We start from the raw sequence: 22,845 nt of genomic DNA, 5'->3' as shown, positions 1-22,845 counted from the left end.
CACCCAGCGTGATGGTATAGGGTGCCATTGGTTACACGTCTCGGTCACCTCTTGTTCGCATTGACGGCACTTTGAACAGTGTACGTTACATTTCAGATGTGTTACGACCCGTGGCTCTACCCTTCAGTCGATCCCTGCGAAACCCTACATTTCAGCAGGATAATGCACGACTACATTTTGCAGGTCCTGTATGGGCTTTTCTGAATACAGAAAATGTTCGACTGCTGTCCTGGCCAGCACATTCTCCATATCTCTCACCAACTGAAAACGTCTGGTCAATGGTGGCCGAGCAACTGGCTCGTCACAATACGCCAGTCACTACTCTTGATGAACTGTGGTATCGTGTTGAGGCTGCATGGGCAGCTGTACCTGTACACGCCATCCAAGCTCTATTTGACTTAATACCCAGGCGTATCAAGGCCGTTATTACGGCCAGAGGTGGTTGTTCTGGGTACTGACTTATCAGGATCTATGCACCCAAATTGCGTGAAAATGTAAGCACATGTCAGTTCTAGTATAATATATTTGTCCAATGAATACCCGTTTATCATCTGCATTTCCTCTTGGTGTAGCAATTTTAATGGCCAGTAGTGTGCTTCATCACGGGTTAATTAGGTGCTCCTCCAACCCCAGTGGCAGGCGTTACAAGCGAGACGTTGTGTATGAGGGTGTGATTTATTGTAAGAGCAAGTATCCTAGAAGAGAAAATGAACATATACTTCGTACGCGAAAAAGGCACGAAGGTAAAACTGGAGAGAAACGATCAGGTACGGAGTCTGAATGGACGTTCTTGCCATCACCTGGAACAGGATAGGAGAAAGGCGAAGTAACAGTGCTTCACATAAAAATAAGGTAGCTTGTGAAAATTAGTTGCACATCTTCGGACTATTTTGCACCAGATTTTCACGCGCACGTGTGATTGGGGCGTACCAATATGGTTTGACATACAGTAACATAGATCACATTTTTCTAGTGTGGGGAAACAGTCACACTGGAGAGCAGTAGCGAAGAGATAAAAAAAAGATTAGAGATCGTTGAACACTGTGAAATAATATTCGTTAAAGAAACCGGAAAAAAGTTTAAATATAGTTTGCTTTTCAGAATTAGATTTTCACTCTGCAGCGGAGTTTACGCTGATATGAAACTTCCTGGCAGAGTAAAACTGTGTGCCGGACCGAGACCCGAACTCGGGACCTTTGCCTTTCCCGGGTAAGTGCTCTACCATTTGAACTACCCAAGCACGACTCACGCCCCGTCCTCACAGCTTTACTTCTGCCAGTACCTCGTCTCCTACCTTCCAAACTTAACAGAAGCTCTCCTGCGAACCAAAAGTAAAGCTGGGAGGACGGGGCGTGAGTCGTGCTTGGGTAGCTCAGATGGTAGAGCACTTGCCCGTGAAAGCATTGGATTGTTTTGGGGGAAGAGACCAAACAACGAGTTCATCAGTCTCATCGGATTAGGTAAGGACGGGGAAGGAAGTCGGCCATGCCCTTTCAAAGGAACCATCCCGGCATTTGCCTGGAGTAATTTAGGGAAATCACGGAAAACCTAAATCAGGACGGCCGGACACGGGATTGAACCGTCGTCCTCCCAAATGCGAGTCCAGTGCGCTAGCCACTGCGCCACCTCGCTCGGTTTGCACGCGAAAGACAAAGGTCCCGAGTTCGAGTCTCGGTCCGGCACACAGTTTTAATCTGCTAGGAAGTTTCATATCAGCACACACTCCACTGAAGAGTGAAAATCTCATTCTGGTCACAATTTATTGGTTGTGAACGGTAGATTAAAACTGATGAAATTGCAAAAAGTTAAGAAATTAAAGAGGTGGGACCTGGATGAACTGAAAAAAACCGGAGGTTGTTGAGTGTTTCACAGGGAGTGTTAGGCAACGATTGACAATATCAGGGGAAAGGAATGTAGTAGAAGAAGAATGGGTAGCTTTGAGAGATGAAATAGTGAGGCAGCATAGGATGTAGGAACACGTGAGGCATTACTGATCTTACGACTTCTCATAGAAGATAGGTTAACGAAAGGCAAACCTGCGTTTATAGTATTTGTAGACTTAGGGAAAGCTTTTGACAGTGTTGACTGAAACACTCTCTTTGAAATTCTGAGGGTAGCAGGGGTAAAATACGGGGAGCGAAAGGCTATTTACAGCTTGTACTTAAACCAGACGCCAATTGTAAGAGTTGAGGGGCATGAAAGGGAAGCAGTGATTGAGAAGAGAGTGAGACGTGGTTGTAGCCTATCCCCGATGTTATTCAGTCTGTACATTGTTACTCGAAGCAGTAAAGGGAAAATAAAAGAAAAATGAAAAATTTGGTGTAGAATTAAAATCCAGTGAGAAGAAATAAAAACTTTGAGGTTTACCGATGACTTAGTAATTCTCTCAGAGCAGTCGAACAGAATGGACAGGCTCTTGAAAGGAGGATATAAGATGAACAGCAACAAAAGCAAAACAAGACTAATGGAATGTAGGCGAATTACATCAGGTGATTCTGAGGAATCAGATTAGGAAACGTGTCACTTAAAGTAGTAGATGAATTTTGCTATTTGGGCAGCAAAATAGCTGATGACGGCAGAAGTAGAGAGGATATAAAATTTAGATCGGTAATGGCGAGAAATGTGTTTCTGAAAAAGAGAAATTTGTTAACATCAAGTATATACATTTAAGTGTCAGGAAGTCTTTTCTGGAAGTATTTTCATGGGGTGTAGCCATGCATGGAAGTGAAACATGGATGATACATAGTTTAAACAAGAGACTAGAAGCTTTTGAAATGTGAGGGTACAGAAAATGCCGAAGACTACATGGGTAACTAATGAAGAGGTACTGAATAGAATCGGGAGCAAACAAATTTGTGGCCCAGCCTGACGAGAAGAAGGTATCGGTTGGTAAGACATCAAGGGATTACCAATTTAGCACCGGAGGGAAGCTTGGGGGAAGGGGGTGGGGTAGAGGGAAACCAAGAGATGAATACAGCAAGCAGATTCAGAAGGATTCAGATTGACTAGTTACCCGGTGATGAAGAGGCTTGCACAGGATAAAGCAGCATGGAGAGCTGCAGCAGTCCAGTCTTTGGAATCAAGACCACAACAACAATGTGTGAAGGCTAATGTCAGGAACTATTGTAAGGATTGTTATACTACAGCGAGCGCGCCGCCGACGAATGAGCGGCGTTGTTAGCGGGTTACTAAGACGCCGCAGCACGCTGGCATGTTCCATGTGCTGCTTTATGAGGAAGTAGTACCACCTAAGCAAAGTCATCCATCCGTAGGTATTTTGTGTTATTGTATTACTTAAGTTAGGAAAACTAACTGTGTTGGGAGCAGACAGTCGCCACAAAAAATGACACCAAGGTATCTTTATTCCACTCACAATCGATTTCGTAAGTGTTCTGGTTCAGAACTAAGTATTCACCAATTTCTGAAAAAATTGTATTCTCGATTATGAATGCATATCTCTCGCCTTCAAAATAACCTTAATTATTAACACTACAAATCTGACAAGGGTTTCGAGATGTTAAAGATGTGTATTTAGTGCCACAGTTTCTAACTGTATAAGGTATTGCACTGTTAACCCATACGATTAAATAGTATGACCGTTTTCTGCTCAATGTAGAATCCTGTAATGTTTACGAAATTGTTGACCCACACAAATCTAATCCTGAAAAAATTACTGATTCCAGCTGGTCAAGAGGAAGTTGTGAAACTGCTTGTAACAAATGGTGCTGCAGTCAATGTGCAGTCGCAGAATGGATTCACTCCGCTCTACATGGCAGCTCAAGAAAATCACGACAACGTCGTCCGGTATCTGCTCGCTAATGGCGCCAACCAGAGTTTGGCGACAGAGGTAATATCGTAACTCCATAATGCTTTGCATTGTTAGAAACTGGCTATGAACATTTCTTGGTGCGAAGTTATTCATAAATATCTTACAGAAACGAATTATAGCTGTAGTTGTAATGATATCGAAAATTAGAAATTGTCAGATTGAAATCTCTGCTGGTTCATCAATTAATCCACATATACCAGTAGTGTTCTATAGATTCCCTCCTGAAGGAAATCCTTCAGGGATGTCGGAGGAGTCAAGTTATGCACTAAAGCACTGAAGCGCCCACTGCTAATAACAACAGTGCCAATCGACAGTCACGGACGCTCACAATATTATTACTAATCCATAAATGTGATTGTGAACAATAGATTTTACTTGAAAAACATTTGAGGCTCACAGTCGAAACACACGGTACAAAAGAAAATAAAAAATTTATTTGTGATTCGAATAATTTGTGTACTCATATTTTCATACCGTCCACTTTTGGTAGCACAAAACAAACTTTTTGCAAATGCCCAAAAAAGTTTCGCCATTTGGGAGATCAAACAGTTTATCTTTACATCACTGAGAAAAGAACTGGCACTCGACGTGGTGGACACCAAACACAAAATCAGGTACCGGTAACTTGTCAAATACATGCTAAACGAGTTTCAAATTGTCTGTATTTTGGGTATGGCAGTGTAAAGACACGTACTTCAGCAAAGCTGCACGAAATCATTTGCTTGAAGTTTTTTGATGTGGCTGAACTGGAATGACACTATTCTACGGACTGTTGCTCGAACTCAGTACTTGTGTAAGATCTCTATGAATCCGCACCAGGGACAATTTTTTATTGTTTTCATATTTACACGTTCTCTGAAGCCGTAAGTGGAGGTGATAGATGTGGCAACTCCACACATCTCTAGCGATGGAACACGGTACTATGAGCTCATGAAATGGCTATCACGCTTTAATTTCAACAGAATTAACAATGACCTTCAGCAGCTCTGTTCCCATATTGAGTGAGAAATGTAATAAATGACCAAAGTTCAAATTGGCAGAATTACTGAATTTCATGTTCATTGTAGCTCACTGCACTGTGAGATAAATAAAACCAACTAGTGATAGTATAAAAGTCACCTATTGGGTGGATTTGCATAAATGCTTATTTAGTAGGGTCTAATCAGTATTATGAATCATACTGTAGTAACTAAGCAATATACAAAACCGATTCGAGTAACACAACTATGGCCTTATTCACAAACCTCTGAACAACAATAGAAATAAACCTCCCGTGAGTCCACGTGTAACAAAAGAATCATAAAGGAAGTGCAATATAGCTGATACACAGAACGAGTGATGTGAGCAGTACAGACCAAAAGAACATGGTGAGAGTGAGTCAGCACTGTTGCGCCCGTATGTACACGCGAGTGACGGGACAGCATGTGCATGCTTCCTACAGGTGGCCTCTAGCAACACCGACTCAAAGGAAGGCCTCGGCGCTTGTTCGTGACGTCACGTCAGCTAGGCACGGTGAACGCCAGGTCTGTTGCAGGCATACTCATAATGGTGGTGTCTCCCTCTCTGACACAGGAAAATGTGAAACTATGGGCGGTAGTTGACCGACACACATTGTTCTGAGAGATTTCTGCAATCAATTAATTGTGCAATTCATTACACTTCTTAACAAATAGTGTACTCCTGAACTTAAGTTTCCACCTGTTTTAAGGATTGACATACAAAAACAACTTCGTGGTCCAGCAGCAACAGAATTCGTGCTTCTTTACCTTATTTGTAAATCTGAGGAAGTTACGTTTGTATCTTTAGGTACCTTGGTTAACTATGGGGTGAGGAGCACTGAATGTTAATGAAGTATCTTGCGATTGTACACGTTGGGGGAGCGGGTGGGGGACGGAAGAAGAGGCAAAAGAGAGATACTTGTTTTATCAAATAAAAGTTTTTTATCTTATAAAGTTTCTCCTTTCAGTTGCAAGAGGGGAATATTTATCTTTTCTAATGTGCATGTAAAAAATTCAGCAGTATTTTCGATGTATGAATCTATTTTGTTTCCTGTTTAGAATTCCTTTCGTTGAAACCGACTGTAAACTAATGACTGGCAACAGTTGGACATTTACACATGTAAATTAGTTCATATTTCCAGTGACGATGTCAAACGAAAGTAAATAAATAAATAAAAGAAACGAGTTCATTGTAAGGGGGTTGGGGTAAGTTTAGATAACTAAATGGATCAAGTACATATGGTTACTTGAATGTAAAATTTCCGAAGCTTGCAGTGGGGCAAAGCATCTTCTCATATTGATCTACGTTTGTTTCGACAGGATTCAGTAATACAGAACTATGATCTTCATTTGTAGCTTTACGATAGTAAGAAAACCTTTCATCTAAATAAAACTGCAGAATCCAAAACAATGCCAAACATTTTGTCCAAAAATAATTGATTTATAGTGATAAGCACGGCCAGGCGTTTCTGCCTGCAACAGACCTGGCGTTCGCCGTGCCTAGCTGACGTGACGTCACCAACAAGCGCCGAGGCCTTCCTTGAGTCGTTGTTGCCTCTAGTGGCTGGCCTGCATTCGTACAGTTAAGTAAACAAGCATGGCGACACTACACTCTGCTTGACGACATAAGCGGGGAGGAGGGTGCCGTGGCCATCTCTGCGTCATCGGCAGGCAGGTGAGAGTGCAAAGGAGATGGGGCTGGACCCACCGGCGATGTGGCTGAAGTGACGATGGCGAGGTTGCCGGTTGAGGTGGCCCAACCAGAACAGCAGGCTGTAGCGACAGACGTGAGGCTGGACATGGACCAGCACCCAGTGCTGGGAAGCGGGAATCCCAGGACGTCACACGTGAAGGAGGCAGCCAATGGGGCAGGGGCACCTCCAGAGCAGACAACGACGGGCTCGAGGCAGAGAGTGGTGGGGTTGGCTACGGCAATGTGGTCCACACCTGAGAACTGGTAGCTTCCAGTGGCAAGTGGGGTCACAGCTGATCAAAATGACGTAACACCAGCGCTTCAGCCTTACAAACATCACAGAGACGGCGTCCCTGGTGACGGAAAACAGTAGCCGGTATCCACTCGGGCCAGTGACCGAACCCTCGAGCCCACACCGTCGAAATAGCCAGACGAACCTGTCTGCAGAAGGTGCGGTGCGAGCTGTAGAAGGTGGAGAAGTGTGCGAGGCTGCCAGCATGAGGCAACTCAGCTGGGCTCCGCTCCTTCCTAGGCGTGAAGAGATAGGTGCTCGTAAAATGGAGAAGATGCCATCCAGCGAAGAATCCACAAAAAACTTTTCCATTTGGCACTTGCACGTACGCTGTAGTCATTTTGCCTCGCCATTTGATTGAGGGTGGAAAGGCGGAACCATAACGTGATGAATGTCGTGACGGGAACAAAACAATTGAAAAGTGTGAGAAATGAACTGGGGCCCATTATTGTAATCTAAGGTACGAGGCAACCCCTCAGTAGAAAAGCCCTCAACAGCGTTCGAACGGTGACCACAGCCGACATCGACACACACCAGAGGATGTAAGGGAACTGGTAAAATGTTCCGCAACCGAGAAACAATAGAAATCGTGAAGGGACGGCTGTGTTTCCATGGCTGGCGTGGAGCGGACCAGGGAGACAGAGACGCCCTTGGAGTTGCCTGTTGCCGTCACACTGCTCACAAGTTGCGACAAAACGGACAATTTTACCATCAGTCCCTGGCCAAAAAACATGTCTCCTAGCTAACAGTTTAGTGGTGCAGAAACTCCCCAATGGCCCTGGAGAAGAAGGCATAGAACCTCACACTATAATGCAGTGGGAATGACTACTCTGGGAGAGAGGTCTTCCGTGGACACCAGCTAAACACCATCAGAAACGGAGAAGCGTAAGGAAAAATAGTTGTACTGGTGGTCCGAAGCCCGACCTGGTGGATTATCTGACCAGCCGTGCTGAAAAAACCGAATTGTATGGAGGAGAACCAGTTCAGTGGCAATGCCAGCTGCTGTGAGTGAGCTCGTAATTAGGAAGCCCTCAGCCGTGAACTGTATTTCAGTCTCAAGATGGCAGCAAAGCAATTTTTCAGGATCACAGTCTAGGTCAGGACCCATAAGGAAGGCGGAACAAGACGTCCACATTGGCATCTTTAGACATATTTGGACATGGATTTCGTAATTGTAGCGAGACAAGAACAGCGGCCAGCGTTGTAGGTGGTGTGCTGCTTTGACAGGCAAGGAAGTATGAGGATTACACAAGGAAACCAAGAATTTATGGTCATAATAAGGTGAAACTTGGAGCCATACAAAAAACATGAAATTTCTGGAAAGCATAGACCTCGGCAAGAGCCTCTTTTTCCACCTGTGAGTAACGTTGCTGGGCCGGAGTGAGAGATTTAGAGGCGAAAGCGAAAGGTTGTTCAGCGCCGTCGGCATGTTGGTGCACTTGGACCGCGCCAAAACTATGTGGTGGTCCAGAGAGGACGTAGCTAAAGAAGGGACCAAGAGTAGTCCGGATTTCAAAATTTGAAAAGCACGTTCGCAATTCAGGCTGCAGCAAAAAGGTACATTCTTGCATAACAAGACATGTAGCAAGTGGGCCAATGTAGTTGTCCCTGGCGGGAAATTATGGTAGAGGCCATCTCCCCTAGGAAGGCCTGAAGATCCTTCGTGGACAAGAGACGAGGCACACACGTAACAGCAGAGATGTGCTCTGGCAGAGGGTAAACCCCATCCCGCAAGACCTCGAACCCCAAATAAACGACAGAACGTTGAAGAAAACTGAGATTTCGCTAGGTTACATCATAAGCCTGTGGACTGTAAGACAGAAAATGAAGTGTGCAAATTTTTCAAGTGATCAGCTATGGAGGAGCCTGTGACAACAAAATCTTGTGACAGCCAGAGCGAGAGCACCAGCAGCAGCGAGTACTGTTTGTATAAAGCGTTTATTTTGCATTTTGTTTACGACCTTCCACTAAGGAAGGGATTCTATTTGTGTTTATCTGCTTTGCATAGTAACTAACAGTTCTTGATAAAACTTTACGTAGTTTTCGTGTTAGATTTCTTAGTGTTTTCTTGATCGTTTAGAACAGAAAGCGCCCTAAAACCGTCTTTTGTTTGTTTCGCGGCCGTTAGCCACTAGTCACTTGAATCAGCAGTTGTCTTGTGACAGCCAGAGCGAGAGCACCAGCAGCAGCGAGTACTGTTTGTATAAAGCGTTTATTTTGCATTTTGTTTACGACCTTCCACTAAGGAAGGGATTCTATTTGTGTTTATCTGCTCTGCATAGTAACTAACAGTTCTTGATAAAACTTTACGTAGTTTTCGTGTTAGATTTCTTAGTGTTTTCTTGATCGTTTAGAACAGAAAGCGCCCTAAAACCGTCTTTGTTTGTTTCGCGGCCGTTAGCCACTAGTCACTTGAATCAGCAGTTGTCTTGTGACAGCCAGAGCGAGAGCACCAGCAGCAGCGAGTACTGTTTGTATAAAGCGTTTTTGTACTTATTTGCTGCGCTTAGCTTTTAAATAGTTTTTCTGGGAAAACCTAGCGTAGTTTTCGCGTCTCGTATTTCAGTGAGTGTTTCTTGATTATCAGAGTAGCTCATCAGAAGATTATCTTGGGAATTTGTCACCGTATAGGGTAGGGTAAACATAGTCATGTGTAGGGACTGTGGTTGTTGTGAGCGGACGCAAGGAGAATTGGCCACTCTTCGGGGGCAGGTGGAGGCTTTGTCTGTTAGGCTCATCGAGCTCGAGGCGCAGGCGTCGGCTCGTAGTGGCGTTGGGGCAACTGTGGTGAGACCTATGCCTACTTCGGTGGCCTTGGAATCACATGGAACCCCTGATGTCGCTGCGTCTTCCGGCAGTGAGCATCTTACCGGTCAGCCATCACTCCAGGGTGAATGGCGGACAGTGGTGGGCTCGCGCGTGCCTGGCCGAAAGGCGAAGGTGGGATCTGGCCGCGTGGCAGCTGCCTTACCCCTTTCCAACAGGTACGGGGTGCTTCCTAGTGGTGATGACATCGTTTCCGAGCCACCACAGGATGCCTCGCCTGTTGGGCCAGTGGCCGATTCTCCGGCAAGGTCCCGACAGTCACAGAGGGCGGGCCTATTAGTTATAGGGAGCTCCAACGTTAGGCGGGTTATGGAGCCCCTCAGGAAAATAGCGGGTAGGTCGGGGAAGAATGCCAGTGTGCACTCGGTGTGCCTGCCGGGGGGTCTCGTCCGTAATGTGGAGGAGGCCCTTCCGGCAGCTATTGAACGCACTGGGTGTGACCGGCTGCAGATAGTAGCACATGTCGGAACGAATGACGCCTACCGCTTGGGTTCTGAGGCCATCCTTGGTTCCTTCCGGCGGCTGGCTGATTTGATGAAGACAACCAGCATCGCACGCGGAGTGCAAGCTGAGCTTAATATCTGCAGCATAGTGCCCAGAGTCGATCGCGGTCCTCTGGTTTGGAGCCGTGTGGAGGGTCTAAACCAGAGGCTCAGACGACTCTGCGACTATAATGGTTGCAAATTCATCGACCTCCGTTATTGGGTGGAGACCTGTAGGGCCCCCCTAGACAGGTCAGGCGTGCACTACACACCGGAAGCAGCTACTAGGGTAGCAGAGTACGTGTGGCGTGCACACGGGGGTTTTTTAGGTTAGAGGGACCCCCCCTTGGGCGAAACGATAAAATACCTGACGGCTTACCAGAGAGGACATTATCATCGTTGATAAAGAACGTCCGTCCTCAGAGACCAAAAACAGGAAAAGTTAAAGTAATATTGGTAAACTGCAGGAGTATCCAGGGCAAGGTTCCTGAATTAGTATCTCTTATTGAAGGAAATAGTGCGCATATAGTATTAGGAACGGAAAGTTGGTTAAAACCGGAAGTGAACAGTAACGAAATCCTAGACACAGAATGGAATATATACCGCAAGGATAGGATAAACGCCAATGGTGGAGGAGTATTTATAGCAGTAAAGAATTCAATAATATCCAGTGAAGTTATTAGCGAATGCGAATGTGAAATAATCTGGGTTAAGCTAAGTATCAAAGGTGGGTCAGATATGATAGTCGGATGCTTCTATAGACCACCTGCATCAGCAACCGTAGTAGTTGAGCGCCTCAGAGAGAACCTGCAGAACGTCGTGAAGAAGTTTCGTGATCATACTATTGTAATAGGGGGAGACTTCAATCTACCAGGTATAGAATGGGACAGTCACACAATCAGAACTGGAACCAGAGACAGAGACTCTTGTGACATTATCCTGACTGCCTTGTCCGAGAATTACTTCGAGCAGATAGTTAGAGAACCAACTCGTGAAGCTAACGTTTTAGACCTCATAGCAACAAATAGACCGGAACTTTTCGACTCCGTGAATGTAGAAGAGGGTATCAGTGATCATAAGTCAGTGGTTGCATCAATGACTACAAGTGTAATAAGAAATGCCAAGAAAGGAAGGAAAATATATTTGCTTAACAAGAGTGATAGGGCACAAATCGCAGAATATCTGAGTGACCACCATCAAACGTTCATTTCTGAGGAAGAGGATGTGGAACAAAAATGGAAAAAATTCAGAAACATCGTCCAGTACGCCTTAGATAAGTTCGTACCGACTAAGGTCCAAAGCGAGGGGAAAGATCCACCGTGGTATAACAATCATGTACGAAAGGTACTACGGAAACAAAGAAAGCTTCATCATAGGTTTAAGAGTAGTCGAATCATAGCTGATAAGGAAAAGCTGAACGAAGCGAAAAAGAGCGTAAAGAGAGCAATGAGAGAAGCATTCAACGAATTCGAACATAAAACATTGGCAAACAATCTAAACAAGAACCCTAAAAAGTTTTGTTCATATGTAAAATCGGTAAGCGGATCTAAATCCCCTATTCAGTCACTCGTTGACCACGATGGCACCGAAACAGAGGACGACCGAAGAAAGGCAGAAATACTGAATTCAGTGTTCCGAAACTGTTTCACTGCGGAAAATCGTAACACGGTCCCTGACTTCAGCCATCGCACGGACGCCAAAATGGAAAATATTGAAATAAACGATATCGGAATTGAAAAACAACTGCTATCACTTAGTAGGGGAAAAGCATCCGGACCAGACGAGATACCCTTAAGATTCTACAGTGATTATGCTAAAGAACTTGCCCCCTTTCTATCAGCAATTTATCGTAGATCGCTGGAAGAACGTAAAGTACCTAGCGACTGGAAGAAAGCGCAGGTCGTTCCCATTTTCAAGAAGGGTCATAAATCAGATGCGAATAATTATAGGCCTATTTCGCTTACGTCAATCTGTTGTAGAATAATGGAACATGTTTTGTGTTCTCGTATTATGACGTTCTTAGATAATACAAATCTCCTTCATCATAACCAACATGGATTCCGCAAACAGAGATCATGTGAAACTCAGCTCGCCCTATTTGCCCAAGAAATTCACAGTGCCGTAGACACTGGCGAGCAGATTGATGCCGTATTCCTGGACTTCAGGAAGGCATTTGATACGGTTCCGCACTTACGTTTAGTGAAAAAAATACGAGCTTACGGAATATCGGACCAGGTTTGTGATTGGATTCAGGATTTCCTAGAAGAAAGAACACAACATGTCATTCTTAACGGTTCAAAATCTGCAGATGTAGAGGTAATTTCGGGAGTACCGCAAGGAAGCGTGATAGGACCTTTATTGTTTACAATATACATAAATGACTTAGTTGACAACATCGGTAGCTCCGTGAGGCTATTTGCAGATGACACGGTTGTCTACAAGAAAGTAGCAACATCAGAAGACTCGTACGTACTCCAGGAAGACCTGCAGAGGATTAATGCATGGTGCGACAGCTGGCAGCTTTCCCTAAACGTAGATAAATGTAATATAATGCGCATACATAGGGGCAGAAATCCATACCAGTACGATTATGCCATAGGTGGTAAATCATTGGAAGCGGTAACGACCGTAAAATACTTAGGAGTTACTATCCGGAGCGATCTGAAGTGGAATGATCACATAAAACAAATAGTGGGAAAAGCAGGCGCCAGGTTGAGATTCATAGGAAGAATTCTAAGAAAATGTGACTCATCGACGAAAGAAGTAGCTTACAAAACGCTTGTTCGTCCGATTCTTGAGTATTGCTCATCAGTATGGGACCCTTACCAGGTTGGATTAATAGAAGAGATAGACATGATCCAGCGAAAAGCAGCGCGATTCGTCATGGGGACATTTAGTCAGCGCGAGAGCGTTACGGAGATGCTGAACAAGCTCCAGTGGCGGACACTTCAAGAAAGGCGTTACGCAATACGGAGAGGTTTATTATCGAAATTACGAGAGAGCACATTCCGGGAAGAGATGGGCAACATATTACTACCGCCCACATATATCTCGCGTAATGATCACAACGAAAAGATCCGAGAAATTAGAGCAAATACGGAGACTTACAAGCAGTCGTTCTTCCCACGCACAATTCGTGAATGGAACAGGGAAGGGGGGATCAGATAGTGGTACAATAAGTACCCTCCGCCACACACCGTAAGGTGGCTCGCGGAGTATAGATGTAGATGTAGATGTAGATAATTCATGCAAACAGGGACAGGCATACTGGTAATCATTTGCTCTAAAAATCGTTGGAAAGTAGCAAGGGTGCTATCCATACCAAAAGAAAGATGCAAATATTGATAGAGACAAAAAGGAGTATTCGGAACCAGAACTCGCTGAAACTCTTCGTCCATGGGGACCTACAGATACGCTTCAGGCAAATCAATTTTAGAAAAGTACTGGCCACCAGATATTTTCACCAAAAGATCCTCCTGATGTGGGAGAGGATAAGTATCCACAATCGATTGTGCATTGACAGTAGTACTGAAGTCACCACAGAGGCGAAGTTTCCCTGACGACTTGACGACTTCTGAACTACAACCAGCATAGACGACCAATTACTCGCCATAATAGGTTACACCATCTCTAGAGACTGAAGTCTCTCCAATTCCACTTCCACTTGGTCTTTCATGGCGACAGGAATAGGACGCACATGACAAAAACAAGACCAAGCTGTGGATTTAAAAAATGTTCAGAAAAACTGGTATAACTCCCTGTACCTTCAGAAAACTCCTCACACAGTGTTTTCAATTGAGAATAAGGTACCTCATCAGACACAAAGTGAACTGCTTCGGGGATAGAAAATCCAAATGCCTGAAATGCGTCCATCCTGAACTAGTTCTCAACACTGGTTTCAGCAACCACCAAAACTGTAATGGAACGAAGCACTGACTTGCAAGAGGCAGATGCCATAAATTGTCCCAACAGCACAATGTTCTGTGTGTTATAACTGACAAGCTTCCACATAGCCGGTATCAATGGCGGCGAGCGTAAACTCACATAGTTTGAGAATTCGGTAGTGTCACTGCAGAACCTGTGTTGACCTGTATTCAGAGCACTTGGTGAAAACACTAAACTCGATAGATAGTTTGGGAGAAGTCAAAAGCATTGGAGTCGCACAGTTTACATCCATGTCCATGTTCTGAGCAACCGTTGGCAAACGACACGCAGATGTGACAGACATTTCTCCTGGCAAGCGTTACAAGTAGCCCAGTGCTTAGGGTACGCCGAACTTTCTAGCTGGGCAAAACAGAAAGGACAGGACGGAAACTGAGAACACTGATGCTACCGCTGTGGTGGTCATGACTGCTTTGGCTGCCCTTGATCTGCTCAGCACTGGGTCCCCATGTTTACTGTTGCTTGCTAGTGCAAGCTGTCTGTTGTCCTAGTGGGCATATCTTGCTACACTACTGCCACATCACCCCACGCTTCAATTTGGTTACCCACTGTCAGAGAAACTTCAAAACATTGTGTTCATCACAAAACTTGAGCCAACAGGGTTTTTTCACGGAATAAATCTTTCTGGCACACTTCCTAGTATGGAGCTCAACAGATAATTGTGTCGTGCACCATAGTGTCTGCAAAAGAATCATTATGGGCATCAATAACAAATTGACACTTATGGCTAAGGCCATGAAGGTCTGTTGCCCAGGCCCTGTATGACTGACTTAGTTTCTTGCAGCATTGGTTGAATTCAATTCGCGCCACTATGACATGCATTCATTTATGATGATAATTGGACGATAAACTGCATATGTGTTCAAAAGAAAGAGCTGTCAATTCTTGTAAATGGGCAAGCTAACACAGTAACTGATACACCGTAGGTGAAATCCATGAGAGGAATAACACTTTGGACAAATTAGAGTCTGTCACACTGAAAGCCAAAAAATGTTGTCTGAGTATTTTTTCGTAACCTTCCCAAGCCTTGGCTGAATCGTCATATTGAGGAAAAGTTAGTGGATAGACTAGTGGAAGAGTACCCTGTCTGTCAATGGAAGCCGACAAAGTGGTCACTGCCAAAGTTAGCTGATGAAACCACATTTAAAGACTGCACATGAGGAAACTGTTCCAAACTCATCACCAGTCATGTAGTAACCAAGTATTTTGAAACCAATCAAAGTAATGCAGATATGGCTTTATTCACAAATCTCTGAATAATAATGGAAATAAGTCTCTCATGACTTCACGTGTAACAAGACAAAAGAATCATACACAAGCCACATCATAAGCGATACACAAAACAACTGATGTAAGCAGTACAAACTAAAAAAACGTGAGAGTGACTCAATGCTGCTTTGTGTATATAAAGGCATGGGTTGCTGGTAAATGATGCGACGGAGACCTTGCCATGCGCTCGTTTCCTGCAGGCAGCCTCTAGTGGTTGATTTAGGTACACACGAGCGGCAACATTATGCGACACAACATTACAGGACACGGCACATACTATGTCATGGTTATGAAATGTGCATCATACAGTTTGTACTTGGTATTACAAGTGCAAGATAGTATCTCACTTTCAATACAAATAACCTCTTCATTGATCTGAAGGTGCAAATAATTCAGTGCCCTTGTTAATTTTTTCCCTAAAGTAGAGTTATAGCTGGTACCATTGTTATGTATGATGTAAGAGGCAGCTAAAAAGAGCTTCTTGCTTTCATCATATAAATTTCTCATACAGCATATGCAAATGTACAGTGTTCCTATATGTGTTAAAAGTCACTCATTTGCTCTGAGATAGTGGGGTAGTCATCTAATTAGAAGTAACAGAAAATCAGAGTAAGGTGGAAACCATGAAATATGCAAACACTTTTCTTAGAAGAGTAATTAATGAATGTCCTTCCAGAGAAATTTAGTGCTGATTGAAACATATAAATTGCTACTGTCCTCCTTTCAACACTTTCCAGTTGTAAAATGTAGTAACTTGAGGCATATATTTTATTCAGGTGTCTTTTCATTTCCATCTATTCTGTTTCTCCTGTCCCCAAACTAGAATTATTATTTTGGGTTCTTCCTAATCTTTCAGCATATTAGCTGCTTGATTTTCGTGTTTTGTATGCATTTTTGTGCTAATTGTTGTGTCATCTCAAATATTAGTCACTGAATAATTTGATTATGCAGTCACCTTTACTATTTGCAGTTATATTAAAAATGGTATACAACACAAAAGTCATCAGCTAAGCATCTAATCTTCCATTCATAGACAGAACTTGGCTGCATGTAAGTTACACTGAAATTATAAAATTTTGTACAGGATGGGTTCACACCACTGGCTGTGGCAATGCAACAGGGTCACGACAAGGTTGTTGCAGTATTACTTGAAAATGACACAAGAGGCAAAGTGCGTCTGCCTGCTTTGCACATTGCTGCCAAAAAGGATGACTGCAAAGCAGCAGCCTTGTTGCTACAGGTGAGTTAACTTTCCCAATTAAGTTTTTTTATGCATGTATTGATTTAGTTCCATTATAAATGTGCTCTAAATTACTTACTGTGAAATTTTGTTTGATTATAACTGCATTTATTGGCAGAGTATGAACTAAAGAAAAACAATTTATTTTTTGCATGAAAGAAAGGAAAATACTTTTAACCAAGTAAAGCTATGGATAATGAAGTAAAATATACTGATGAGCCAAAACATTATACCTCTTCCTTAATAGTATGTTTGTCCACCCATGGAACACAATACAGCAGTAGTTTTGCGTGGCATGGTTTCAGCTGGTCTTTGGTAGATTTTCAGAGGCATGTGGACCAAGATATGTGTGCACATGTCATATAATTCCCATAAATTATTGACTGGGCACTTGCAGGCATGGAGGTGAGCTCACTAGCATCTCAGATGTGTTCATTCAGGTTCAGATTGGGCAAATTCAGTGGACAAGACATCAGTCTGAGTTCACCACCACACTCCTCCAACCGCTAAAAGCCTGGCTGTGTGATATGGATAATTATCCTGCTGGAAGATGCCATCACCCTCGGTGAAGGCATCAAGCATGAAGGGATGCAGGTGGTGTCCACAAAAATGTGCGTGTAGACCACAACTGTCATGGCGCATTAGATTACTATCACAAGTACTGTGGAAGCCCAGATGACAGTCCGTCATACCATAATAGTGCCACCACCAGTGTGTATCCATGGCATGGTGCCAGCTTCAAGCAGCCATTTGCCTGGACAATGGTTTATCCAGATGTGAACATCAACCTAGTGTAACAAGAAATGTGATACATCTGACCAAGCACGGTTCTAGACTGTATCGCCTAGAATCGCTCAGCCACTCCGGCTGGTGAGTGATGATATGTTTGAAGGAGTTTTCTTAGAAGACAGTGACAGAAATGGAGCAGATACAGAAATACATAAAAAAATCATGTAAATATAAAAATTTCTTTGTTCAAAGATATTTATTCAGTGCAACAAAAAGTCATAGACTAATAGACAAAAATTCTCAAATGAATGGTCAGTATGGATCACACACTTTTACTTGCCCCTGAGAAGATGATGCTGGAGGGGAAGCTTGCAATCAGTTTGTAGCACATTGGCTGCTGAGACATGCCCCACCTCCTTTTCCCAGAGCAGCCAGCTTACAGGTTATAAAAGGAGTGGATGTGTAATAGGTTAATGAGTCACAGAAGTAACATAAAAGTTGATCACGCCTCGCTACGAGGACCAGGTATAGCCCTCTTCCTTCTCTTCTGTAAATCACATTAACAATCACACAGTGGAAACTCCAGGTAGCATATCAACAATGTAGGAAGAGACAGATTGCTACTTACTGAAAAGATGACACATTAAGTTGCAGACAGGCACAATTAAAAGGAACTTACACTTAAGCTTTTGGCTACAGCCTTTGTCAGAAAAAAAAAGAGAAACGCACACGATTCATTTACACAACCAAGCACACCTCACACACACACATAACCACCAAACTCTGGCAGCTCTGGCCAGAATGCAACTATCGCAAGAGATGGAATCAGCAGTCTCAAGGGGGTGGTGAAGGGGAAGGGATAGCACTGTATGGGTGGGGGGAGAAAGGAGCACTGTCTGGCAGAGTGTGCAGAGATTGGAATGACAACAGGTACAACATCAGGTTGTTGCGGGGCAGGGAGGTGGGGAAAATGAAGCAAAAAGGAGCAGAATGGTGAAAGATGGGTGGGTGAGTTGACAGTGTGTGGCAAACAAAGAGGGTGGGAGACAAGAGTGGGAGGAGGTGATAGGACAGAGAAGGTGGGAACTGTTTGGTGGAGGGTGTGGGGCAGTATGTTTCGTAGGTTGAGGCTGAGATAATTATGGGAGCAGAAACTGTGTCGTAAGGATAACATCCATGTGCACAGTTCAGAAAAGTTGGTGATGGAAGGGAGGACCTAGATGGTTCAGGCAGTGAAGCAGCCATTGAAATCAAGCATTTATGTTCAGCAGCATATTGTGCCACAGGGTGATCTACTTTGCTCTTGGCCACAGTTTCGTGGTGGCTGTTCATCGTGGTGGACAGCTCATTGACACTCATACCAATATAAAAAGCAGTTCAATGATTGCAGCAGAGTTGGTAAATGACATGGCTGTTTTCACAGGTAGCGATAGGATAAGCCTATGCCAGGTCTCGAATAGGGAGTTCTGGAAAGATGGATTGGGCTAGGCTTGCACCTGAGTCTTCAAGTGATATGATCATTGTGGCAAGGGGGATGAGATTAGGAGTGATGTAGAGGTGTACAAGGATGTTGTGGAGGCTGAGTGGTTGATGCAACATCACTTTAGGAGGGGTGGGAAGGATCTCCGGTAGGATGTCCCTCATTTCAGTCCATGATGAGAGGTAATTAGACCCCCTGTGGAGCATTCCAGACATCATCTCAATAAGTAATTGAACCTGCTGACCTCCCACTGCCACCTCAGGACACCAGTTTCCATCCCCTATCCTACCCACAATGTTCCTCCTTGTCCTCGTCCCACAGCATCTAAACCTAACCTATCCAACCTTTTCATCTTGCCATATCCCCCAAAAGTCCTACCAACACTCCACCAAATCCAGAGCCAAAACATTCTTCTAACACTGTTGTTAACCTTTTTGCCAAAATCCTCTGGTCCATGGAAGTTTCAGTCCTATCCAAAGGCCTCACCTTTAGCCCTACACTCAAATTTAGCCATGCTCGACTTGGCAAACACCTACTCTCCTTCTCCTGATCCCTGCAATGGAACACTTCTTTGCTGCCAATCCCCCAACAAATGCCAACCTGCCTCTCCCAGTTCATACCACTTTCCAGCCATGATCCTCTGCCCTCCAAACTAGCCATCTGCTGGTCACCTTCCAGAAATTCCTTACCTCCAATTTAGCCTCACCATCCTTCCTCGGGTCCCTTCCTCAGAATACCAACCTTTAAGCAGAAGAAAGAATAGCCATACACAACCTCATAACAAATCCTGACCTAATAATCATACAGTCAGACAAAGGTTTCACCAGGGACCACAGTGACTATCTGGCAGAAGACCTCTGCATATTATATGACTCCTCCACATGTAAACTCTTCCAGATGATCTCAGGCCAGAAGTTTGACACAACCTCCAATCCCTGCTTAAGGCCTTAAGCCCTTCCTACAGCCTCTCCCCTGAATCCATTTCCCTCCACATCCCAATGACAGCCCACCCACCCACCTTCTACGTGCTCCCCAAAATCCAAAAACCCAACAATCCTAGACCCCATGTTGTGGCTGGTTATTGTGCCTCCACTGAAAGAATTTTGGCCCTCATTGACCAACACCTCCAACAAATTGCTCGTAATCTAGCCTCCAACAAAGATACCAACCACTTCCTTCACCGAGTCTCCACCATCTCCACCCCTTTATCTCCTGGATCCCTACTCATCACTGTTCATACCACCTCCCTATACACCAATTTCCCTCATGCCCATGTTCTTACTGCTATTGAACACTACCTTTTCCAATGTCCTTCAGACTCCAAATCTACTACCTCATTCCTCATACAACTCACTAACATTATCCTAACCCACAACTACCTCTCCTTTGAAGGGAAGGTGTGCAAACAAATCTGTGGCACAGCCATGGCACCCTCCTGTGCCAATCTGCTGAAGGGGTCTTCAAGAGGAGGCCTTTCTAGCAACCCAAACGTCAGAGCTCTAGTCTGTTTCAGGTTCATTGACAATATATTCATGATTTGGAGTCAGGGCCGAGACACTCCATATTCATTCCTTCACAACCTCAACTGCTTCCCTCCCATCTGCTCCACCTGGTCCTCCTCAACCCAACATGTCATGTTCCTAAATATTGAACTCCTCTTCTCTTATGGCTCCATTAAGACCTTTATCCACATTAAACCCATCAACCACTGACTGTGCCTGTGTTTAAACAACTGTCATCCCTTTTACACCAAAAAAAAATCCCTCCCATACTGCACGGCCAGCCAGGCATGATATATTTGCAGTGATAATAACTCCCTTGCTCATTATGTTGACAGTATCACCAAGGCTTTCACAGACAGACACTGTCCCCCAGACCTAGTTCATGACCAGATCTCCTGCACCAATTCTCCTCACATCCTCAATCCTCCCACTACCCCCAAGAGCCAGCCACAAAGGAGTGCCCACTTAATCACTCAGTACCAACCCAGAATGGAACAACCAACCACGTCCTTCACCATGGCTTTCATTACCTATCATAATGCCCTGAGACAAAGGACATCCTACCCAAGGTCCTTCCCATCCCTCCTTAAACAGTTTTCCATCAACCAACCAACCTCCACAACTTCCTAGTCCATCCCTATGCCACTCCCAATCCCAAACCCATGCCACAAAGGTCATATCCCTGTGGAAGACCCAGGGGCAAGACCTGCCCAATCCACCCAACCAGTTCGTCCTATTCCAGTCCTGTCATAAGTTTATACTACTCCATCAGGAGCCGGGCCACTTGTGAAAGCAGCCATATCATTTACCAACTCTGCTGCAATCATTGCACAGCTTTTTCTATTGGTAAGACTACCAACCAGCTGTCCACCAGGATGAACAGACACTGCCAAACTGTGGTCAAGAGGAAAACAGACCACCCTGTGGCACAACATGCAGCTGAATGTAAAATGCTTGATTTCAATTGCTGCTTCACTGCCTGAGCCATCTGTCTTCTCTCCTCCACCATCAGCTTTTCTGAACTGCACAGATAGGAGTTATCCATAAAACACAGTCTCCACTCCCATAATTATCCTGGACTCAACTTACAAAACATACTGTCCCCACACCCTCTACCCAATGTTTCCACCCTCTCTGTCCTATCACCTCTTGTTCCTCACCCTCTTTGTTTACTGCCCTCTGCCCATGCACCAACCCATCTTTCTCCATGCCTCTCCTTTTTGCCACCTCCCTGCCCCACAAAAACCTGATGCTGTGCCTGTTGGCATTCTCATCCATGCATACTGCATCAGACAGCACTTCTCTCTCCTCCCACCCATACACTGCTATCCCTTCCTTTTCCCCATCCCCTCCAGATTGCTGCTTCCATTCCACATGATAGTTGTATTCTGCTCCAAGCTGCTGGAGTTGGCAGTCATGTTTGTGTGAGGTGTGTTTGATTGTGTGAATGAATGGTGTGTGTCTTTTTCTGATGAAAGCTGTGGCCGAAATATTATATGTAAGTGTCTTAATTGTGTCTATCTGCAACTTAACATGTCATCTTTACGGTAAGTAGCAATCTATCTTTCCCTACACTGTTGATTTTAACGATTACTACCCGTAAGACCACGAACTATATTCACAATGGATGCTTATTGTTATGGCACACAATACTTTTATATAGTTAACACTGGCAGCAACTGTAAATATTCCAGAGGGGCACAAAGTCAGGTGACTTCCACCGATAGCAGAGGGGCAAAGTAAAAGTGCACAATTAGTATGCATCACACCTGATGGTGATGTATAGTAGAGAAACTAATTATAAACCTTAAAAACAGTTTTAAGGCAAGAGTAGCTTTTTTACTAGTAAAACTTATTTCAGCTCTCCATATAGGTAATGTCAGCTGGACCATGATCACCAAAGCAACTATGCACCCACCACTTTTAAGTTTCTTTCTGAATAATTGACAACTAATATGTCAAATTCTTAAATAAACTTTGAAGCAGTAATCTATTGTACAGCTTTTGCTGTTCAGGAAATTAGAGGAATGTGACTTCATTTAAGAACCTCACATATATATGTATGTCTGTCACTTTCCTATATCATCTTACGATAATGCTATGGTGATTGACAGGTAAGAGACATATTTGTTGTCATTACTTTTGAAATGGACATGTAACGTGTGTTTGCAGCTTGTATGTCATTAGAATGTTGTATGTTGGTATGGTGGTGCAGCAGGTAATTTTTTACTACTGTGTTATTCAGTTTCTTACTGAATTCTTATTCTAAACTTTAGTATAAAAATTAAGTAATGCAGAACATGACTGCCAACAGCCTTGCTGCAGTAGTAACACCGTTCCCATCAGATCACCAAAGTTAAGCACTTTCGGGCTGGGCTAGCACTTGGATGGGTGACCATCCGGTCTGCCGATCACTGTTGGCAAGCGGGGTACACTCAGCCCTTGTGAGGCAAACTGAGAAGCTACTTGATTGAGAAGCAGTGGCTCCAGTCATGTAAGCTGAGATATGGCCAGGAGAGCGATGTGCTGACCACATGCCCCACCATATCTGCATCCAGTGATG

The 22,845-nt window shown here is 44.1% G+C and overlaps 1 protein-coding gene across 5 annotated transcripts in view; it reads left to right on the top strand.

The window, feature by feature from the left end:
• LOC126183202 (ankyrin-3-like) overlaps positions 1–22,845 on the top strand; it is an 892,753-nt gene that overhangs the window by 294,476 nt on the left and 575,432 nt on the right. For all 5 annotated transcript variants that reach the window (XM_049924971.1, XM_049924970.1, XM_049924973.1 and 2 more), the window contains 2 exons: positions 3,684–3,847; positions 16,416–16,571. In XM_049924971.1, the coding sequence (XP_049780928.1) occupies positions 3,684–3,847; positions 16,416–16,571 (320 nt within the window). The remainder of the gene's footprint in view (positions 1–3,683; positions 3,848–16,415; positions 16,572–22,845) is intronic.

This window comes from Schistocerca cancellata, chromosome 4, assembly GCF_023864275.1.
Source record: "Schistocerca cancellata isolate TAMUIC-IGC-003103 chromosome 4, iqSchCanc2.1, whole genome shotgun sequence".
NCBI classification, from domain to species: Eukaryota; Metazoa; Arthropoda; class Insecta; order Orthoptera; family Acrididae; genus Schistocerca; species Schistocerca cancellata.
This window is presented reverse-complemented; position numbering and strand designations above follow the sequence as displayed.